Source organism: Pleurotus ostreatus (assembly GCF_014466165.1).
Source record: "Pleurotus ostreatus strain PC9 chromosome Unknown scaffold_6, whole genome shotgun sequence".
Classification (NCBI taxonomy): Eukaryota; Fungi; Basidiomycota; class Agaricomycetes; order Agaricales; family Pleurotaceae; genus Pleurotus; species Pleurotus ostreatus.
In genome coordinates, this window is record NW_023503161.1 from 3,211,340 (window position 1) to 3,228,652 (window position 17,313).

A 17,313-nucleotide genomic window follows, 5' to 3' on the forward strand; every position below is an offset into this window, starting at 1 on the left:
TTCGTTGTCAGCTTTCCTGAAAATTCATATGTGAGCTCAGCCGCGCGTCAGTCAAAGTCAACCCACCACCTCCGACTACCGAGCCTCACCGCCTGAATCAGCTAGCGAATCATATCGGTCACTCGGATGATGCTATCAGTAAAGCATGATCTAGTTACGGGGCATCAGCACTACTGTGATGCAGAAGCGGCTGATACAGCTAATGCTGTATGGCGATGGCAGCATGAATGTTTGATGAATCACGACGAAGACCCGAGACCTAGCCACCCTAAATGGTCAACCAGTCAAATTTCAAAGCTTGTGGTCGATCGTCTGCGTACAATTCCTCTAGATTTGCCGCTGTTATCCACGTTGTATCCAATTGTCGACTACGCATCAGGAGCCTTGCACTAACATCCGATATAGTGACCGTAGGAAGGAGCAATCAGCCCTTGCTGCTGGCTCCAATGCTAGAAGCGGCGACACGGAGGCCAAGAAGGCAGCTTCAAGCAGCCCGTGCGTGTAACAGCGGAGGGGAATAGGGAGTAGAGCGGGCATCCTCACGGGATACCTGGGTGCCCGCAGAGCGGAGCCCTCTATACGCGCGGGCATCCCAGCAGCCCAGACCGTCGTGGGTACGTCACATCGACCTCGTCTACCCGCCTGGTCCTTCTCGCTGGTCGTGGTGAGTCTTGGACGCGTCAACGTGTATCGACTTAACGTTCTACGTTCACAGAATGCGTGTGGGCTTCCAGGCCGCCCGTGGTGAGGGTAGAGCCGTCTGCATACACGGTTGGGCAAACTCCTCGTCTAGCTTCGCCTGCAGCTCCGGGGAGGAATCGTCGACTCCGACCTGCAGAACGCCTGGCAGGAAACCCCCAGCGGGATCAACGACGTCGACGTGATAATTGTGCTTGAATTGAGCATGGTTGACGCCGAAGATCGCAATGTCCTGCTTTTCAATAAGGCGCCACCCATGCCATCCTCGCCATAGACAAACTGGATGAGATCGCCCAGGGAATTCCTGACGGTCCCGTCGCAGCAGACTTGGACATCCTCTAGGGCCTTCACGAGACGGCGCTGGATGTATCCCGTCTCGGCAGTCTTGACGGCAGTATCAATAAGACCCTCCCGACCCGGCCATGGCGTGGAAGAACTCTAGTAGTTATTCAACGCGCGATGACTGCGTTTGTTCAAGGGATAGCAACCTAATATAAATACAAGATGTGTGAGGGGCGCTATCAATACAAAATCGGGGGTTCTAGTACAAAAAAGCGACACGATAAGTCCAAAATGGTGATAGAAAAATGTTGCGGCGAGCTGAAAACAAAATGTGAGATGCGATATATGTTCTAGAGTACGCGATATGAAGATGAAGCGGGGGCGGACGCGCGGTAATTGCGTCGAATCAAGGAAATGGGGCACGTCTACCACGGACATGTGTCTAAGGTGGGATCAGGTCAGGCTACAGCGATGAGGAACCGAAACACTCACCGGAGACGTGGAAGTTCGTCCAATTTTTGTTGACTTCTACAGTGCAGTCAACGTTCACGATTATGCGTAACTCGCCATCGGCGAGCCCAGCGCGGACACTTTCAGGCTACTCCAGTGATTAATCAGTCTGGGTTAAGGACGCTGGGACTTACGACTACTTGGCCCCCTACGTCTTTCGACCACTGGTATGCAACATTGTTAGTTTGCGCGGATACCGAGAGCATCTGGCCTTGAACAATCAGGTCGACGTCGTCGCGCGCGATCCCCGGCAACTCCAGGTGGAACGCGAGGGACTTGGTGAGCTCCCTTGACCAGACTCTCCTGCAAGGAATGAGTATGAGTCGAATAAAGCAGAAAGAAAGGAAAGACTCACGCGGGGGGCAAAACAGGAACTCCCGGGGATTGTGACGACGGGACCAACTCTGTCGAGACGTGCGTATGGGGAGTAGGTGCGGGCGAGTCGCCGAAAAGGTCGGATGAGACTGCCGTTGGCGAGTCTTTTGCCGGGGTCGGCGATTGAACACGGAGGGGGGATTGGGCAGCGGTTGGCGAGTAATCAGAAGACGATGGGCTGCGGGATCGCTGGCGATGAACCTCGATGAGATCGCCAGGAATGATCCTTGGAGTCGGCTTGCCAGAAGGAGTGATCCTTGGAGTCCGCTTAGGAGCCGCCTTCTCAGCAGGTTTCGTGGCCTTGTTGACGGCCTTTCTGTCGGCCCCCCGGTTTCGCATCTCCTGGCGGAAATGTGTTGAGAATCTCTGCACGTGTCGTTAGCTCGATAGCCAGACAGAAATAGGCACGTACCTTGCTCTGCTTCGCGGACAAGTCCCACTTCGCCTTCCAATCCGTACGCAGCCTCTCCCAGAACTTGGTTTGATCCGATTTGGAGTCCATTGAGTCTTGGAACTCCTGCACGCGAGAGTTGAGGAACTCGATTTGCTCTGGTTGGGCCCACGACATGTCGAAACGCAAGGTGTGCGAATTGCACAAGCGCCTTGTCTTATCGGGTAGTTGCGGCGCTTGTTTAGACGCTTATCAATGGGTAAAACCCATTACTCAGTAGGCATCCCAGCCGCACGCGCAGCACACCCAAAAGCGAGCACTATACGGGCACCCAGGTAGCCCGCACTCAGTGCCTAGTCGCGTGCTGGCCGCGCGGGGGAACCGGATATGGTGGAGCAGGCGTCGTTGCGGGCCGTCTAGTCGCCCGAGAGGGGCAGTGGCCCCACACAAACCGACATCTGGGAGATATTGATGAACGAACCCTTCGAGCCGGCGACCCACCCACCGTACCCCTCGCAACCACGGGCGACCAGACAGCCCGCAACGACGCCCGAATCCACCTACTTGTCCCCTTCGCAGCCCCGGGCGACTAGACGGCCCGCGACACGTCCAGCACCCCGCTGGAGGATCATTCGTAAGTCCCGAGTTGTGAGCATTCGTCGGATCTCATGGATCTTCGACAGCCTTCAAATCTATACCATGACCACATACACTGCTCCCATTCGCGCTCCGTCCAACTTTCAGACGGTCCGAATCCGACGATAGCGGCGAAGAGGGTGCTGACGAAGGCCAGAAAAGCCCAAAAAGTGCAAACGGAAGTTCGAGGCAGCGCGCAGTCGGATACTGCGGCGATGACATGCGTAGTAATGGAGAAGACGGCAGCCATGGATTTTGAAGGACAGGCTGAGCCCACAGGTGCGTCAATCGACTTCCTTCTTTTCGTTCACGTCTAACGGACTGCAGCAGAACTCGGGCGATGTCGCTATGGCAGATTAGAGGGCTTGCAGACCGTAGAGGCAAAGAGACGGGGAGGTAGACGCAGGACTCGCCACGGGCTACTTGGGTGCCCGTGGCTTCGAAGGCGACTGGAAGAGGTTCACTCGACCACACGGGCATCTCGACAGCCCGTCTCGACGTCTGCCGCGGGCCACTAGGCAGCCCGCACAGCACACGCGTCCAGAGACACCGCGCCGTCGCATCTACGGGCAACTTCGCAGCCCGTCAAGCGCCCTGGTAGCCCGTGAAGACATGGGGAGACATCCATATATTGTCCGTTCGTTGTATGTAAACCATAGGGTACATGTAATACATGAGGGAGTAAATCATAAAAGTTCGAGGAGCATAATAGGTACGAGTATCGCGAGCATAAAGTCGAGAGAAGCATAGGTATGAGTGCGAGTGATAAAAACAGAGGAACAGTTTTGTACAGAATGAGTATGAAAGGACGGGCATGGTGGAATACGCAACAGCATCATATTTATCGTCGAGTGGAACTGCGATGCTTTGAAGAGCCAGCCTTCGAGGACCCTGTCTTGCTACGCATACCGTCTTTCTTCGATTTGATAGGCTTGAAGGCGAGCGGGGGGACTGGTTCGTCGACCTGCGAAGTCGCCCCAATCGCTAAGTTGTAGGGATTATTATTCGTGGGGGAGCTATCCCTGACGCCTGCCATCTCTGTGGTGAAATCTTCACCTTCAGACGATGGCGCCGTGCGTTTGTGCGCGCGACGGTCTGCTTTGGGACTGACTTCCTCTGGGGGACGACTGTGCTTGTGACTGCGGGGTGGCGTACCTCCAGAGGGCGGCGGAGGGGATTCCTCATACATCGAGATATCATTGATAGATGCGGCCAACATATTGGCATCCAATCCGCTGTTGGATAGCGGCGGAGTGCCCACAAGGACGTTCTCGTCGACCTCGAACTGGCTTTCTCGAATGAACTCCCTCAGGGTTTCGCGCCATTCCGCCAAGGCGTCGGAAGGCGGGTGGACGACGGGGGGGTAAACTGACCCGTCGCGTATATCGACGAAGCGCGGAGTACGAGTGTTCATGTCCTGCGTGTGATCCCACTGCGACATAGGATCAGTGCCGGTCGATCCTTGAGTGGCGCCCGTCGTTTGCATGCTTGAGGGAGGAGCTTGGGTGGCTCTTGGGGGTTGACCACAAGGTGGCGGAGTGACAGAGACGCGTGCTTGAGGTGGTTCACATTGTTCAGACTGTTCGTCGACATCCATCGCCTCGCGTGCATCGTTCGAGCTGTCTGCGGGCAACTGGGAAGCCCGTACAGCCGCAGCCGCCTTCTCGTCGCTCTCGCTTTCCTCGCCGCTCGGGTGAACAACGGTTCGTTGTTTCTTTGCCATCTTGCCCAACTCCTCATCGCCTTCCTCGTCCATATCGCTGATGTCCTTCTTGGAATCCCGCGCAGCAGTACGATTCTTCGTCCTCTTCTTCGCGTTGGTCTCGGGCTCCTTGGAAGCCCGTTTAGCCGTCATCTTCGTCTTCGTCTTCTCCTTCGCTGGCTCCGCTGGTCCCCCCTCCGAAGACTCGATGAAATCTTTCGACTTCACCCTCGACTTCCCCTTTCCCTTCGCTGGCTGCTTCGCCGTCCCCTTCCCCTTCCCCTTCGCCTGCGCCTTCCCCTTCCCCTTCGCTGGCTCCTCCTCTGAGGACCCTTCGTCTGCCGCGGGCAACTGAGTGGCCCGTTTCGCCTGCGCCTTCTTCCCCTTCCCCTTCGCTGGCTCCTCCGCTGGCTCCTCCTCTGAGGACCCTTCGTCTGCCGCGGGCAACTGAGTGGCCCGTTTCGCCTGCGCCTTCTTCCCCTTCCCCTTCGCTGGCTCCTCCGCTGGCTCCTCCTCTGAGGACCCTTCGTCTGCCGCGGGCAACTGAGTGGCCCGTTTCGCCTGCGCCTTCTTCCCCTTCCCCTTCGCAGCTGCCTTCGGGGGCTGCCTCTTCGATTTCCCGCTACCCGACGCTCTGGCTGAGCGAGACTGTGGCTCATCCTTCTCCATATCGATTTCAATATCCTCGTCGTCGTCGTCGTCGTCACCGTCGAGGATCTTCTGTAGGGCCGGGTTTGTACCCTTCGTGAGTAACGTTTCCAACATTTCGCCCTTTTCTCGCGCTAAGGTCGACATAAGGACGTCCGTCGTTTGTAAGGCGATGAGGTAGTAGACGTGGACCGGTTTATCTTGCGTCAGCCGGGCGCTCCGGCCGATAATTTGCTCGACGCCGACCTGGGACCATATGGTGTCCTAGTCGCATGTATTAGTTACCACCAATCCACAGCATTGATATACTTGGTGTACTTACCAACATGATTACGACGTCTGCGCATGTCAAATTCAATCCTACTGCCCCCACGGATGAGAACAGCAACACTCGTTTCTCTGGGTCATCGCCGTGGACGAACTCGTCGATGACTTGGTCACGTTCTTCGCGCTTGAGCGTCCCGTTCATAATCAGTGTCTTGATGCCTTTGTATGCGAGGATCTGCGCGAAGTAAGTCATTGACAGATCATATAATGGATGATATTCACGTACAGAGCTGATGGTCGAGACCATCATAGTAAACTCGTGATACACGAGTATCCGGCGACGACGGGGGGCGACTTGGCCTTCGGGAACGAACGGTACGTCAGGCCAGATGAAATGGCCGTCTTCGTCTTGGGTGGGATGCCCAATGTCGTCATGTTTCAGGAGGTGTTTGAGGAGGAGTCCCAAGGTGTCGAGCTTGGAGCTGGGGAACTTCCTATAGGATCCACCATCAGCCGACCTGCCACGTTCGTCGAATATTGGCCAGTTTTTTTGCCCGGGATCCTTGTAGAATACGACGCCAGTGCGGTATACGAGCCAGAAGTTCTACACCAGGATCAGCACGCGCCACGAGGGAGTCCGTAATCGACTTACCTTCAAATTGAGATCCGTCGGAACGGTACGCCCACCCTGCCCGAGTTTCTCAGTCAAGATGTTGAGGTTCTTGAGTTCACGCTCGGTGAGCGTTATTGATATGACATGGCTAGTAATCGAGGGCATTTTGTCGTTGATGGGGCGGCCATCAGGCTGCTTCGAAGCCATCGTTCGCCTGATCAGATGCGGATGGAAGTTGAACTGGATTTCTCGGATAACGGAGTACTGCGTGGCACGAACGGCTACGCCAGGAGTGTGGTCGTCGACGTGCTGCCCTGCCATCACTGCCAAGGTTCGTTTGCTTGCGGCGTCCTTGTCTGCCTTTGAATTCGCGCGTTTCTCCTTCGCGATTCTACTGTTCAGTTCTCGCTCCCACTCCGCGCCTGCGGGACCGCTGAAACGCGAGATAGCGATCATCCGGGCCATGTTGAATATATCGCGTATTTGGGTATACAGCGGAGTCGCCGTGATGCAATTGACGACGTAGGCGTTATCTTCAATGGCAATCGCCCCGGTAAAGCCGCGAGAGAGGCCTCGGAACAAGTGCGCCTCGTCGATCCATACGCTACACCAATTAATGTCGAAAATGGTGCGCGGGGGGGGAGGTGAAGTTATCTTGTCGCGCTTTTGGTCTACGTATCTGAGGCCAGAGTCTTTTCCGCAGCGAAAGGTCCTCGCCGTCAAAGAGGTGAAAGTCTGAGAGTCAGGTCAGTTTTTTAATTCGTTGGCCACAAATTCACTTACGGAGTGCGCACAGAGAACGATGTGATTGATTTCCTTGTGCTGAGACAGTTTCCACGCGGTGTTCTTGCCGAAAAAGAAGAGTTGCACTGCGTCAGCAGTGTTTGGAAGAACAAAGATATCGACCGCTCCCTTGCGAAAAAACCGATGGAGCTCCGACAGCCATTGGCTGATGAGGGAAAGCGGGACGACGATCAGGTGGGCTAAATTGGGAACGGTTCCGATCTCTTCATCGGAGTCCCCGCCCATGAACCACTTTGACTGGCCTGTAGAGTTGCAAGTCAGCAACCATTGTATCAAATAAGAATTGAACTTGACGTACTGATAATTGGAGGACGCTTGAGGACGGTGTTCCCCTCCTCGATGGTCGTTTCGATTAAGTAAACTTGCTGTATGAACGCAATGGAAGCCATAACCTGCGCCGTTTTGCCGACACCCACACCGTCAGCGAGCAACGTCCCAGGCGGCCTATCACCCCTTTCGGACGTCCACATCCCACGTACGATGCCGCAGGTGCCAGCCAGTTGATGCCAGAGCAGTCGTTGCTCCAGGAATCCTGGCCCACCGTTCTGAAAGCCTGCTCGCAACGCAGACGATGAAGTCGTGGTATCGACTCCAGCCGGCGAATCGGGCTGCCCAGTGGCCCGCGACATGGGAGAGGGAGACGATGCAGACGCCGCCGTCGTGGGCTGCCCAGTGGCCCGCGACATGGGAGAGGGAGACGATGCAGACGCCGCCGTCGTGGGCTGCCCAGTGGCCCGCGACATGGGAGAGGGAGACGATGCAGACGCCGCCGTCGTGGGCTGCCCAGTGGCCCGCGACATGGGAGAGGGAGATGATGCCGTCGTGGTATCGACTCCAGCCGGCGAATCGGGCTGTCCAGTGGCCTGCGACATGGGAGAGGGAGACGATGCAGACGCCGCCGTCGTGGGCTGCCTGGCAGCCCGTGCACCATTAGCGTTATTGAGATCCTCGATTTCTTCTTCGGCGTCGATAATCTGCCACTCTGTACGTCCGTCAATGCGTACATATGGGTTCCAACTCGCTGGACGTCCATCGATGAAACCCAGCAGGCCTTGTAGGTCTTCGTACGACAGTTTCGCGGCAAATTCGACGCCTAGGTCCCCGTCTAAGCCGAATTCATCGTCGATGTTTCGCAATGCGTAGGGGGCTGCGTCGTCTTCGCCGAAACACGTTTCCAGGTGCGTAACGATCTCTTGCAGTGTTCGGGAGACCTCTTCCTTGTTCGCCAAGTCCACTTTAGCAATTCGCAGTTGTCGTCCCGCCGCGCGCGCCTTTTTTACTGAATGAAACGTCAGTGTCGTTGAATACCTGGCGTGAAAACCCTCCACCTACCCATCTCCTCCGCGTTCGGCTTTATCGAGTGGACGGCGTCGGTTTTGGCGTCATCCGGCATCTTCAGCGCGTTATCGACCGCCGACTGCAAGAGGTTAATGTTGGCTTCGGCGTCTAGCTGGTAACTCGGAAGCCAGCAGGCCATATTGTGAACGGTCCGACATGCGCTGATGGCCATCCGTATATCCTTGAGTCGCACGTCATCCTCCTCCTCAATGGCCACTCTCAGCGCTACGATTATTGGGTTAGTTGACTTACGAGTATAATAAGAGTTAGAATTACTTACGCTTCATGAGCTTCTCCATGTACTCTATCTTTTCGTCGATCTGGGAGCGAGCGCGTGCCCACTGCTTGCGAAGGCGAACATATCCAGCGTTCAGGAACGATTTCGCAACCCCGTGGAGGTGTCGATCCAGGATAACCCCCGAACCGTTGTGGACGCTGTCTCCAAACACCGATATCATGATCGGGACGAGTGCGAGGTTCGACAGTTGATCAGGCATCGGGAAATCGTCGGTCCTGGACGTCTTCAGAATCTCTTGAGGGTGGGCGCCATGCTCAGTCATGGCCAGCTCGACTAGTGAGTTTATCTTGCGGGAAATCTTCGGGAAGAAGGCCTTGTAGATCTTGCGCTCACCCACGGAATCGATGCCGCTGTGAACAAACTCGGCTTTCTCTGTGTTGGGCTTGAGACGAACCTTTGCAATGAAATGGTGTAGTCGACCGGCCTGAGAAGGGGTGAGATTTCCGGGGACCCAGGACGGGTCGAGGATTCTGGGGATGCCGATATCGCGCATGACGGCCTTCTCCTCGATGAGCTGCGCCGGGTGGTCCTCATCCGGTTCGTGATCTCGAGTGATAGTTAAGAGCGCTAGGAATAAGGCTGAGTATGAGACTGTCATTGATAGTGGGGGAATCAATGTACGAAGTATTCGAGCATATATTGGGCTGGCATCAATGAGGCCGCCTCATTTTCTGTACAATTGGGTTAGCCGGGGCCAGGACATTCTACCTGATAGTCATGAGCCTCCCTATCGATACTGTATATGCTGAACATCCGTCGGACGTAGTAAAGTGCGATAATCTATTATCTCATCGGTGCTTCATCAGTCGGGCGCTTATCGCCTTGTCTCTCCTTGAAACCACCACGACGCACGCCCGGAGTTCCAATGCGCAAGAACGAGGGAGATCAGACGACTTATGGCGACTTTGAAGTCTCGGCAGTGGACAACAGCCCTGCATTCTCATGCCCTAGTCGCCCGCGACCACGTCTGCTCGCCTCAGTCATCCCCATCGAAGCCACGGGCATCCTGGTGGCCCGTGACGACGCCTGCGCACCTCTACTGCACTTCCCTTGTCTCTGCGGGCGGCCTGCGACGATACCCGCTCGCCTCTGCCACCTCCCTCGTTCGTCTCTGCGGGCGACCGTACAATCGACTGCACGATACCAACCACCGCAGCTGCAACGCGCAACGGAGGAGATTAAGCAAGATGGAATGACGGTATGGGCAGTACTCTAGGTACGTGTCTGATATTGGCCAGAGCTAACCGGTCTTACCCTGAAGTTCCCTCGTGCCACTGTCCACGATAAGTCCAGCGTTCTCCTTCCCAGCGTCCAAGCACCCCCCGCCTGCGTCTCTGCCATTCCATTCCTCTCGTCGCCACGGGCTTCTAGGCAGGGATAGGCATCGGAGGGCCGGGAATAGTGGGTTCCACGATAGCCTTGGACTTAGAACTGGTGAGTCTCGTCTTATCGTCCAAGTTCACCCTTCAAGGACATGGGGTCTGCCTTTCCCCCTTCAGGCATCCAAGCAGCCTGCGATGACACCAGGCACTTCTTCCGCATCCCCGTCTCCGCGGACATCCAGGTAGCCCGTGTCGCCACCTGCCAATCCATTCATGGCATCGCCGTCTCCGGCGCTGTCCAGGCATCAAGTCGCGGCGCCTGCGCCGGCGACGTTCAACAAGAAGGAAGAGCTCAGAATCAGCACGGGGCCGAACTGGAAATCGATCACCATCGCAGTCGCCTACAGGCACCAACGTCACGAGCGCATCGTCATACGATGGCATGACGGACTCGACCAGCGTCGCGAGCGTCAGCCAGGCCACTCTCAACGGGCATCCACGTCGCCCGCGCTGGCTCCTGCGACTACCAAGGCACTCCCATCGTCTTAACGACTCCCAGCGACTCCCTTCTTCGTCTTAACGTCGCTCGCAGCCACCCCCTTCGTCTCAACGGGCATCCCCGTCGCCCGTGGCCACTTCTACGCGTACCCAGCCACTCCCATCGTCTTAACGTCGCACCCAGCCACCCCCTTCGTTCAACGGGCATCCACGTCGCCCGCGCTGGCTCCTGCGACTACCAAGGCACTCCCATCGTCTTAACGACTCCCAGCGACTCCCTTCTTCGTCTTAACGTCGCTCGCAGCCACCCCCTTCGTCTCAACGGGCATCCCCGTCGCCCTTGGCCACTTCTACGCGTACCCAGCCACTCCCATCGTCTTAACGTCGCACCCAGCCACCCCCTTCGTTCAACGGGCATCCCCGTCGCCCGCAGCGAATCCTGCACGCAGCCAGCCACTCCCATCATCTTAACGTCGCTCGCAGCCACCCCCTTCGTCTCAACGGGCATCCCCGTCGCCCGCAGCGAATCCTGCACGCAGCCAGCCACTCCCTTCGTCTCGACGGGCATCCCTGTCGCCCGCAGCGAATCCTGCACGTAGCCAGCCACTCCCATCATCTTAACGTCGCTCGCAGCCACCCCCTTCGTCTCAACGGGCATCCCCGTCGCCCGCAGCGAATCCTGCACGCAGCCAGCCACTCCCTTCGTCTCGACGGGCATCCCTGTCGCCCGCAGCGAATCCTGCACGTAGCCAGCCACTCCCATCATCTTAACGTCGCTCGCAGCCACCCCCTTCGTCTCAACGGGCATCCCCGTCGCCCGCAGCGAATCCTGCACGCAGCCAGCCACTCCCTTCGTCTCGACGGGCATCCCCGTCGCCCGTGGCCACTTCTACGCGTACCCAGGCACTCCCATCGTCTCAATGGGCACCCAGGTAGCCCACACGAGCACGGATTTCTCGCCGAGTGTTCGATATAATGCACGTATTATACATATGTAGCGTAGGTACATCATATGACATATAGCACAACCATAATGAATGAAAAAGGTTTGCATAAGTATGAGACGCGAGTGGTAGAGAATCAGGAGACTGATGGACTACGCATAAGGGCTTGCCTGACCACCTCCCAAACACCCAGCATTCTCCTCCGTGAACGCCTGGCGCACTATCGACGACACGCCATCGAGCTGCTGCCTGAGGAGCGCTTGATCTTCAGGCCCTTCTTCTCTCGACAAATTCGTGGGCTGCCTGGAAGCCTCTGTCGCGGGCTGCTGGAGAGCATCGGCGTCGGAAAGCAACGCACCGAGCCCCGCATGTCAATTATCTGCTTCGGGCGTTGTTTATCTTATCGCAGATCAATCCGTCAGTTCCGAATGTGGGCGCTTATCGCACCCGTTCCGTTCTTTCAACCACCATGACGCAAGGAACTCCAATGAAGGACGACGAGGGGATCAGGCGACTAACCCGGGGTTCCAGGGAGCACAGATGCGGCATAGGTACGTGTTCCACTGCATCAATAACGCCTTGATTGCTCACATAAGTTGGATTTAGCGTTGGATACAACCTCGCCATTGCCGCTCTTCAACTCGCTTACGCAGCTGATATACCTTACATCGACTTCTCCGAGAATCCGAGAAATTATGACCATGGACGGTGGACTCGAGCGCCTTAGTACGCATCTTTCATACCCGCCGCCGCCAGAGAATCCCGCCATGCTGAATGCGCCCACCGCACGGTCGAACAAACTCGTACCCACCCTCAATCCGCCATCCTTCGATAAACACGCTGCCTACAGATTCTCGCTCGCTTTCCAGTGCCTATTCGGATATTGGGGTATGTTTCGCTTGATTATCTGTATCGTGCGACCCTTAACATTCCCGCAGGATGAAGCTATGGAGGATGATAACACAGCGACCGCGCGCGACAGCAACTCTCACCTCACCGAGGGACGTCGGAATAACAATCTAATAGCGATACGGACACATCAACGGATACGTCCGCGAATACGACCCTTATTGGCTCTACGACACCCACAACGACCGTTCTCGTCCCAGGGACGGAAAGGAGTGGCACAGTCATTGGAAGGAGGGTATGGGACGATGCGCCAGCCCAACCGGCTCCTCCCCATACTGCAACGCGTCAACGCACGATCCAAGTCTCGTCGAGCACCTTCGTGCTCCGCCTACTCCGTCTTCGGACACGTCGCGCCCAGAGACAGAGACGGAAGATGACGGAGACGCTGAGGGAGACCTGGACGCCGACCGCGACGGGGATATCAGCATGGATCGTCGACGAATGCGCCAGGCCATAGTGCCCTCCGCCTCCACTTCGCCTGAGCGTCGGCCTTCCGTTTCGATCACCCGTCCAACCCGTCGCACTGTGGGCATCGTATCTGATGATCCCCCAGCCACCTCCATCATTATTACCGACGCTGGCGGAAGCGTGGACGTAGTCGCAGTTGGAGGGGATGGAGGCGTGGAGGAAGGAATCGTATCATTGGACCAGAACGACGACTTCGCTATGGGCGCGCCACCAGGTGCTCCGGGTGCTATCGATGATGGTGCAGGAGGCCGTCGTGTCGATCTTGATCTTGGCTTGGGCGCGCTAGAGAGACGGCTTTCGATACCCGGCGTCAACGGACCAGACATCATCACCCCCCCGCGCTAGATAGTCCAGCGCGAGTGCCACTTCTGCTCGCTCCCCGCCACTCCCTTCGTCTTAATGGGCATCCACGTCGCCTGCGCCGGCTCCTGCGACTACCAAGGCACTCCCATCGTCTCAATGTCGCCCTCGGCGACACTCAGCCACTCCCTTTTGTCTTAACGTCCCCCGCGGCCACTTCTGCTCGCTCCCCGCCACTCCATTCGTCTAAATGGGCATCCACGTCGCCCTTGCGACTACCCAGGCGGCTGCGACGACGACGGCTTGCGGGTTGCCTCCCCAGACTTCGAGTCCAACGAAACGCTGCACGATGCGAAAGACGCAGGAGCTGCTGGGTTCGTACCTCATATAGGGCGGTTTCGACCGTTTGCTTACCGTAGACGCTGCCGATAACGCAGCTACCGCGTCGCATACCACACGAAAACGAGCCGCCCACCCCAACGGCCTTCGAAGCCACGGGCACCCAGGCAGCCCGTGACGCTGTCTGTGTCCATCTCTCGTTCCCCTCCAAGCCACGGGGACTCAAGGGGCCCATGGCGAGCCAAACTCGGCTGATCGTGTGGAATGCCATATGCGTGCATCCTTCGGGGACACGCATTCATCGTATCAATCGCAGTAAGTATCTATAGCTGTATATCAACTGGCTACTTCTGAACAGCAAGCCCACAGCGCCATTCACTCTGAGGATTCTTCTTCCTCCTGCCTCAAAGCTTCAATATCGACAACACGCCGCTCCTCGTCCACTCCCATCACCTCAATTTCGTCGTCGCCGTCGTCCTCCAGCCCAACCCTGATTCTCTTCGGATCGGGCGTCACACTGTCTTGGGATTCCTCCTCCTCTCTCCGTGATCTGCGCCCCAAGGACGAGTGAGTCCTGTTGATGAGACTTCCCACTGGCGTTGCGCTCGGGCGACCAGGTGGCCCGTTGGGTGCCAGGCTTGCTGCGCGACTACTAGCACGACTTCCCACTGGCGTTGCGCTCGGGCGACCTGAGCGTGGAGGTGTGAAGAAATCAGACAGAGTGCTCTGCCTCCTCTGCGGGCCACCTGGTGTCCCAATTCGCGGAGATGCGAATGGACTCCCACTTCGTGGAGGTTCAAAGAAGTCTGTCAGGGCGCGTTGCTGCCCATGCGCGCGCGGGCGACTACAGTGCCCGTGTCGATTAGAGTTGGCGGTACTCTGACGGCTGCCCCCCTGAATTGCTGGGGCGCTCTCTTCACGATTTTCCCTCCTTCCGCGCGGGCCACCAGGATGCCCGTCGTCTACAACAGATATCTCTCGCAAAACTTCTGCTTCCTCTGCTTCGTCACCAGATAGCTCATCTTCATCAGCGAGTCGCACATCCGGAACTTCGCCATTGACTCGCAACGAACCTGCAGGCGGGAGCGCGAGTACAAGTGGAACTGAGGGATCCCAAACTATGTTGGGGTCTGCGAATGGGCTCCATAGAATCTGGGGACCGGGGATATTCGGCTCTGAGAACGGCCCCTGGTGGTCCAGCGGTGGTAACTGGGTCCATGATGATTGCCTGTCCGTGCGCCATGGTCGATCACCGGTTGCGGCAGGGATCCAGGTAAGTTTCTCGAACTCGTGCCATAGTATTTCCCGCACTCTATCAGCATCTGGGGCTTGTAAAGAGGCCACCAGCGTCTTCCAATTCATATAGTATCGCATTTGGGTCCAAGCCTGCGCGGATTTGGGCGTAATGTGACCTTTCGGCGGGAAACAAGCCTCGAACGCTGTACGCCACCGTTGGATGGTTGTAAGAGAGACTTGAACCCGCGCGAAGACCTTCGCAAGGTTCGTGTCTTTCATGACATCGATCGTGACCTTCTGCCTGTCTTGCTGATGGATTCTGCAGTAGCTCGGGAGCGACCACTTGGACTTTGGATTGCCTATTTTCTGAAGGACACAGCAAGGGAACTGCGCCCAAATGTCCGCCACCTTCTCTTCGACGGTTCGCTCCTGTTCTTCATCGTCGAATACTTGTTGATTCACGGGGACATCCGGACCCACGTCAATAACAGGTTCTTCTTCTATCTCGCTCAAGCCTACGAAAAACGCGCTCGCTGGAGTTGGTCCTATGCGTGCTCGACTGAGGCCCTTATTCATCGGATACCGTTGCGCAGGTAAGTCTCTGCGTCTGATAATGCCAGTAGCCTTGAACTGAAGCCGTAGATCAGCGAGAGACTTCCCGAACATCCAGTTATAGAACTTCTCGGGAAGGACGCGTCCCATTGGCAGTCGCACGGTGTTGGTTTCAGGTGGAAAGAAGATGCGTCGCATGAATACAACATTGAAGGGGGAGAAAGGAGACTCAGCATATTGTTCTTCGAGTGCGTTGAGTTCGCGGTCGGCATAACCGGCAGCCTGCAAGTCGGTAGCGCTGTAGTCTTCAAACAATGGTATTGCAATCTTCTGGCACGCACGACCACCTGATTCAGAATTCGGACGGCTGTGAACGCCGTTGATCATCCAAACCACGGCAGCGTAGGTGCTCATAACAGCGGTAGTGACAGTTTGCTCCGCACTTTGATCATTCATCGCAGAAAGAAGTCGCGAGAAGGCATCCATTCGAACGATGCGCCAATTCCTGTCGCAATCATCAGCGCTGACTATCTAGAAGCCCGCAAACAGACCAGCATGCGTACCAAAAATTCTCCCGGTGCACACTTAGAACACTATGACGAAGCACATCATAGTCGAACTCGAGCATATACTGCAAGGCAAATTCAATCGGAAGGCGAACCTCCAATCTTGCGGCCACATTCTTCTGTTTTGCATCCGTGTATGCTGCGGTAAGATCGGTGCAGTATTTTGGCGGATTCCCTGTTAGGGCAGCTAGCCCTGTAAGAGCTTGCGAGTGCTGAAAGCCGTGTTTGTGATATGTCAAGCTTTTGTCGGTAGTATAGGCTTGAACATAGGCAATTTCGTTATCGCCGATGGGGGTCACGAAGCCAACACGGAATCCCGCAACTTCGAGTAAGTGGGAATTGACATCTTCTTGAAACTGTGTGCTGTGAACGATTCGCCCCGCTTCATCAAGTGTGTTACCTAACACATAGGAGAGCAAGTTCGGTGCTGCATCCTTGCGCCAGAGAATTGCGCGGTCGCCGTCTTGAATTTCAAGGCCAACATCAACCCACCACAATCCTTGAACGGTGTCAAAATCTTCAAGCATTCTTGTCAGGGCGATATCCGCGGAGAGTGCAGACATGTCGTGCATGGTAGAGGCTTTTATTCCTTGAATGTGTGTGCAAAAGACTGCATGTTTGAAGAACTCGTGCTCCTGCAACCGGCGGCTGAGCTCGTGCTTGAACAGACTGATGATGTCGGCACTGAGAATATATGCGGTGTTCTGAAAAGCCGATCGTGTGGTTCTTGAACGAAAACGCTCCACTTCAAGAGATGTCGGCCAATCTTTTGCCAATGCTGGAGCAACCGTGACCACCGTTGGGTAGAGAATATCGTCATAGAGCATCTCGGCTTTTTCACTGGTCAGTTTAACTGATGATTGAGTTTCAGACCACAGCGATGGAAAGAAAATTCGAAGCTGGTGTCGGTCATTGTATTTTCCAAGCAAGACATTTGGAACCGTCGATGGATCCAAGTTTTGAATGCCCTAAATGAGTAAAGTATTAATAAGTGGGTTTTGCGGCACATATGAAAGTAATGAAGAATACCTTTGATGTGCGAAATGGAACTTTGAGGTGCATTGACTGCGCAATTGTTGAAATATGATGTGGAGGCAATGCATACAAGTAGAGATCACGTTTGATGGGAATACGGTCGGTAAAGCCGATGAATGAATCATAGTCCCGTGTGATATTTGGCATTCCACCGCCGATACGAAGACGGTAGGTGTTGACCATGTTGATGCGAAAACGAGATTCATCCACATCAATACCAGCTAGTGCAAAATTGACAAGATCTCGGTCCAAATTATCACTGCTTTCATCTTCCATGATTTCGGAATAGCGGATGAGGAAGTCAGTGAGTGACATATCTGTGAAGGTCGACATTGTGGTGATTGTCAAAGAGAGGGGAAAAGGAAACAAGAATGAAAACAATCATGGTATGGTGAAATATATATACGAAATGGACCCTGAAGTGAAAAAAAACCCTCTAACCCTGGTGTAACGATGACATCATCTATTGTACCTTATTGTATTGTATTTGGAGTCTATATATATTTACAAACTTGAACAAATAGCATTAGTCATGGTCGCCTAAAGATAATACCGTATAATCAATATTGAGAAGCTTATGG

At 55.6% G+C, this 17,313-nt stretch overlaps 4 protein-coding genes across 4 annotated transcripts; 2 read left to right on the forward strand and 2 right to left on the reverse strand.

Annotated features, from left to right (window-relative positions):
- Positions 1-1,406: 1,406 nt before the first annotated feature.
- On the reverse strand, positions 1,407-9,161 carry PC9H_009189 (uncharacterized protein; the record flags this gene model as incomplete). The annotated part of the gene is made up of 16 exons (XM_036778696.1): positions 1,407-1,423; positions 1,474-1,579; positions 1,626-1,794; positions 1,847-2,232; positions 2,279-2,468; positions 2,763-2,877; positions 2,969-3,036; positions 3,267-3,456; positions 3,803-5,507; positions 5,566-5,745; positions 5,797-6,114; positions 6,163-6,858; positions 6,907-7,169; positions 7,226-8,206; positions 8,260-8,490; positions 8,546-9,161. 16 exons carry the CDS (start codon positions 9,159-9,161, stop codon positions 1,407-1,409), a joined length of 6,231 nt encoding a protein of 2,076 aa, XP_036630124.1.
- A 267-nt stretch (positions 9,162-9,428) lies between these two features.
- PC9H_009190 (uncharacterized protein) lies at positions 9,429-10,434 on the forward strand (the record flags this gene model as incomplete). Its single annotated transcript, XM_036778697.1, has 2 exons — positions 9,429-9,761; positions 10,132-10,434. 2 exons carry the CDS (start codon positions 9,429-9,431, stop codon positions 10,432-10,434), a joined length of 636 nt encoding a protein of 211 aa, XP_036630125.1.
- Positions 10,435-11,796: 1,362 nt separating this feature from the next.
- Positions 11,797-13,049, forward strand: PC9H_009191 (uncharacterized protein; the record flags this gene model as incomplete). Its single annotated transcript, XM_036778698.1, has 3 exons — positions 11,797-11,878; positions 11,934-12,241; positions 12,354-13,049. 3 exons carry the CDS (start codon positions 11,797-11,799, stop codon positions 13,047-13,049), a joined length of 1,086 nt encoding a protein of 361 aa, XP_036630126.1.
- Positions 13,050-13,718: 669 nt separating this feature from the next.
- PC9H_009192 (uncharacterized protein) lies at positions 13,719-17,065 on the reverse strand (the record flags this gene model as incomplete). The annotated part of the gene is made up of 3 exons (XM_036778699.1): positions 13,719-15,636; positions 15,695-16,665; positions 16,727-17,065. The coding sequence occupies 3 exons, from the start codon at positions 17,063-17,065 to the stop codon at positions 13,719-13,721; spliced, it is 3,228 nt and encodes a 1,075-aa protein (XP_036630127.1).
- Positions 17,066-17,313: the final 248 nt, after the last annotated feature.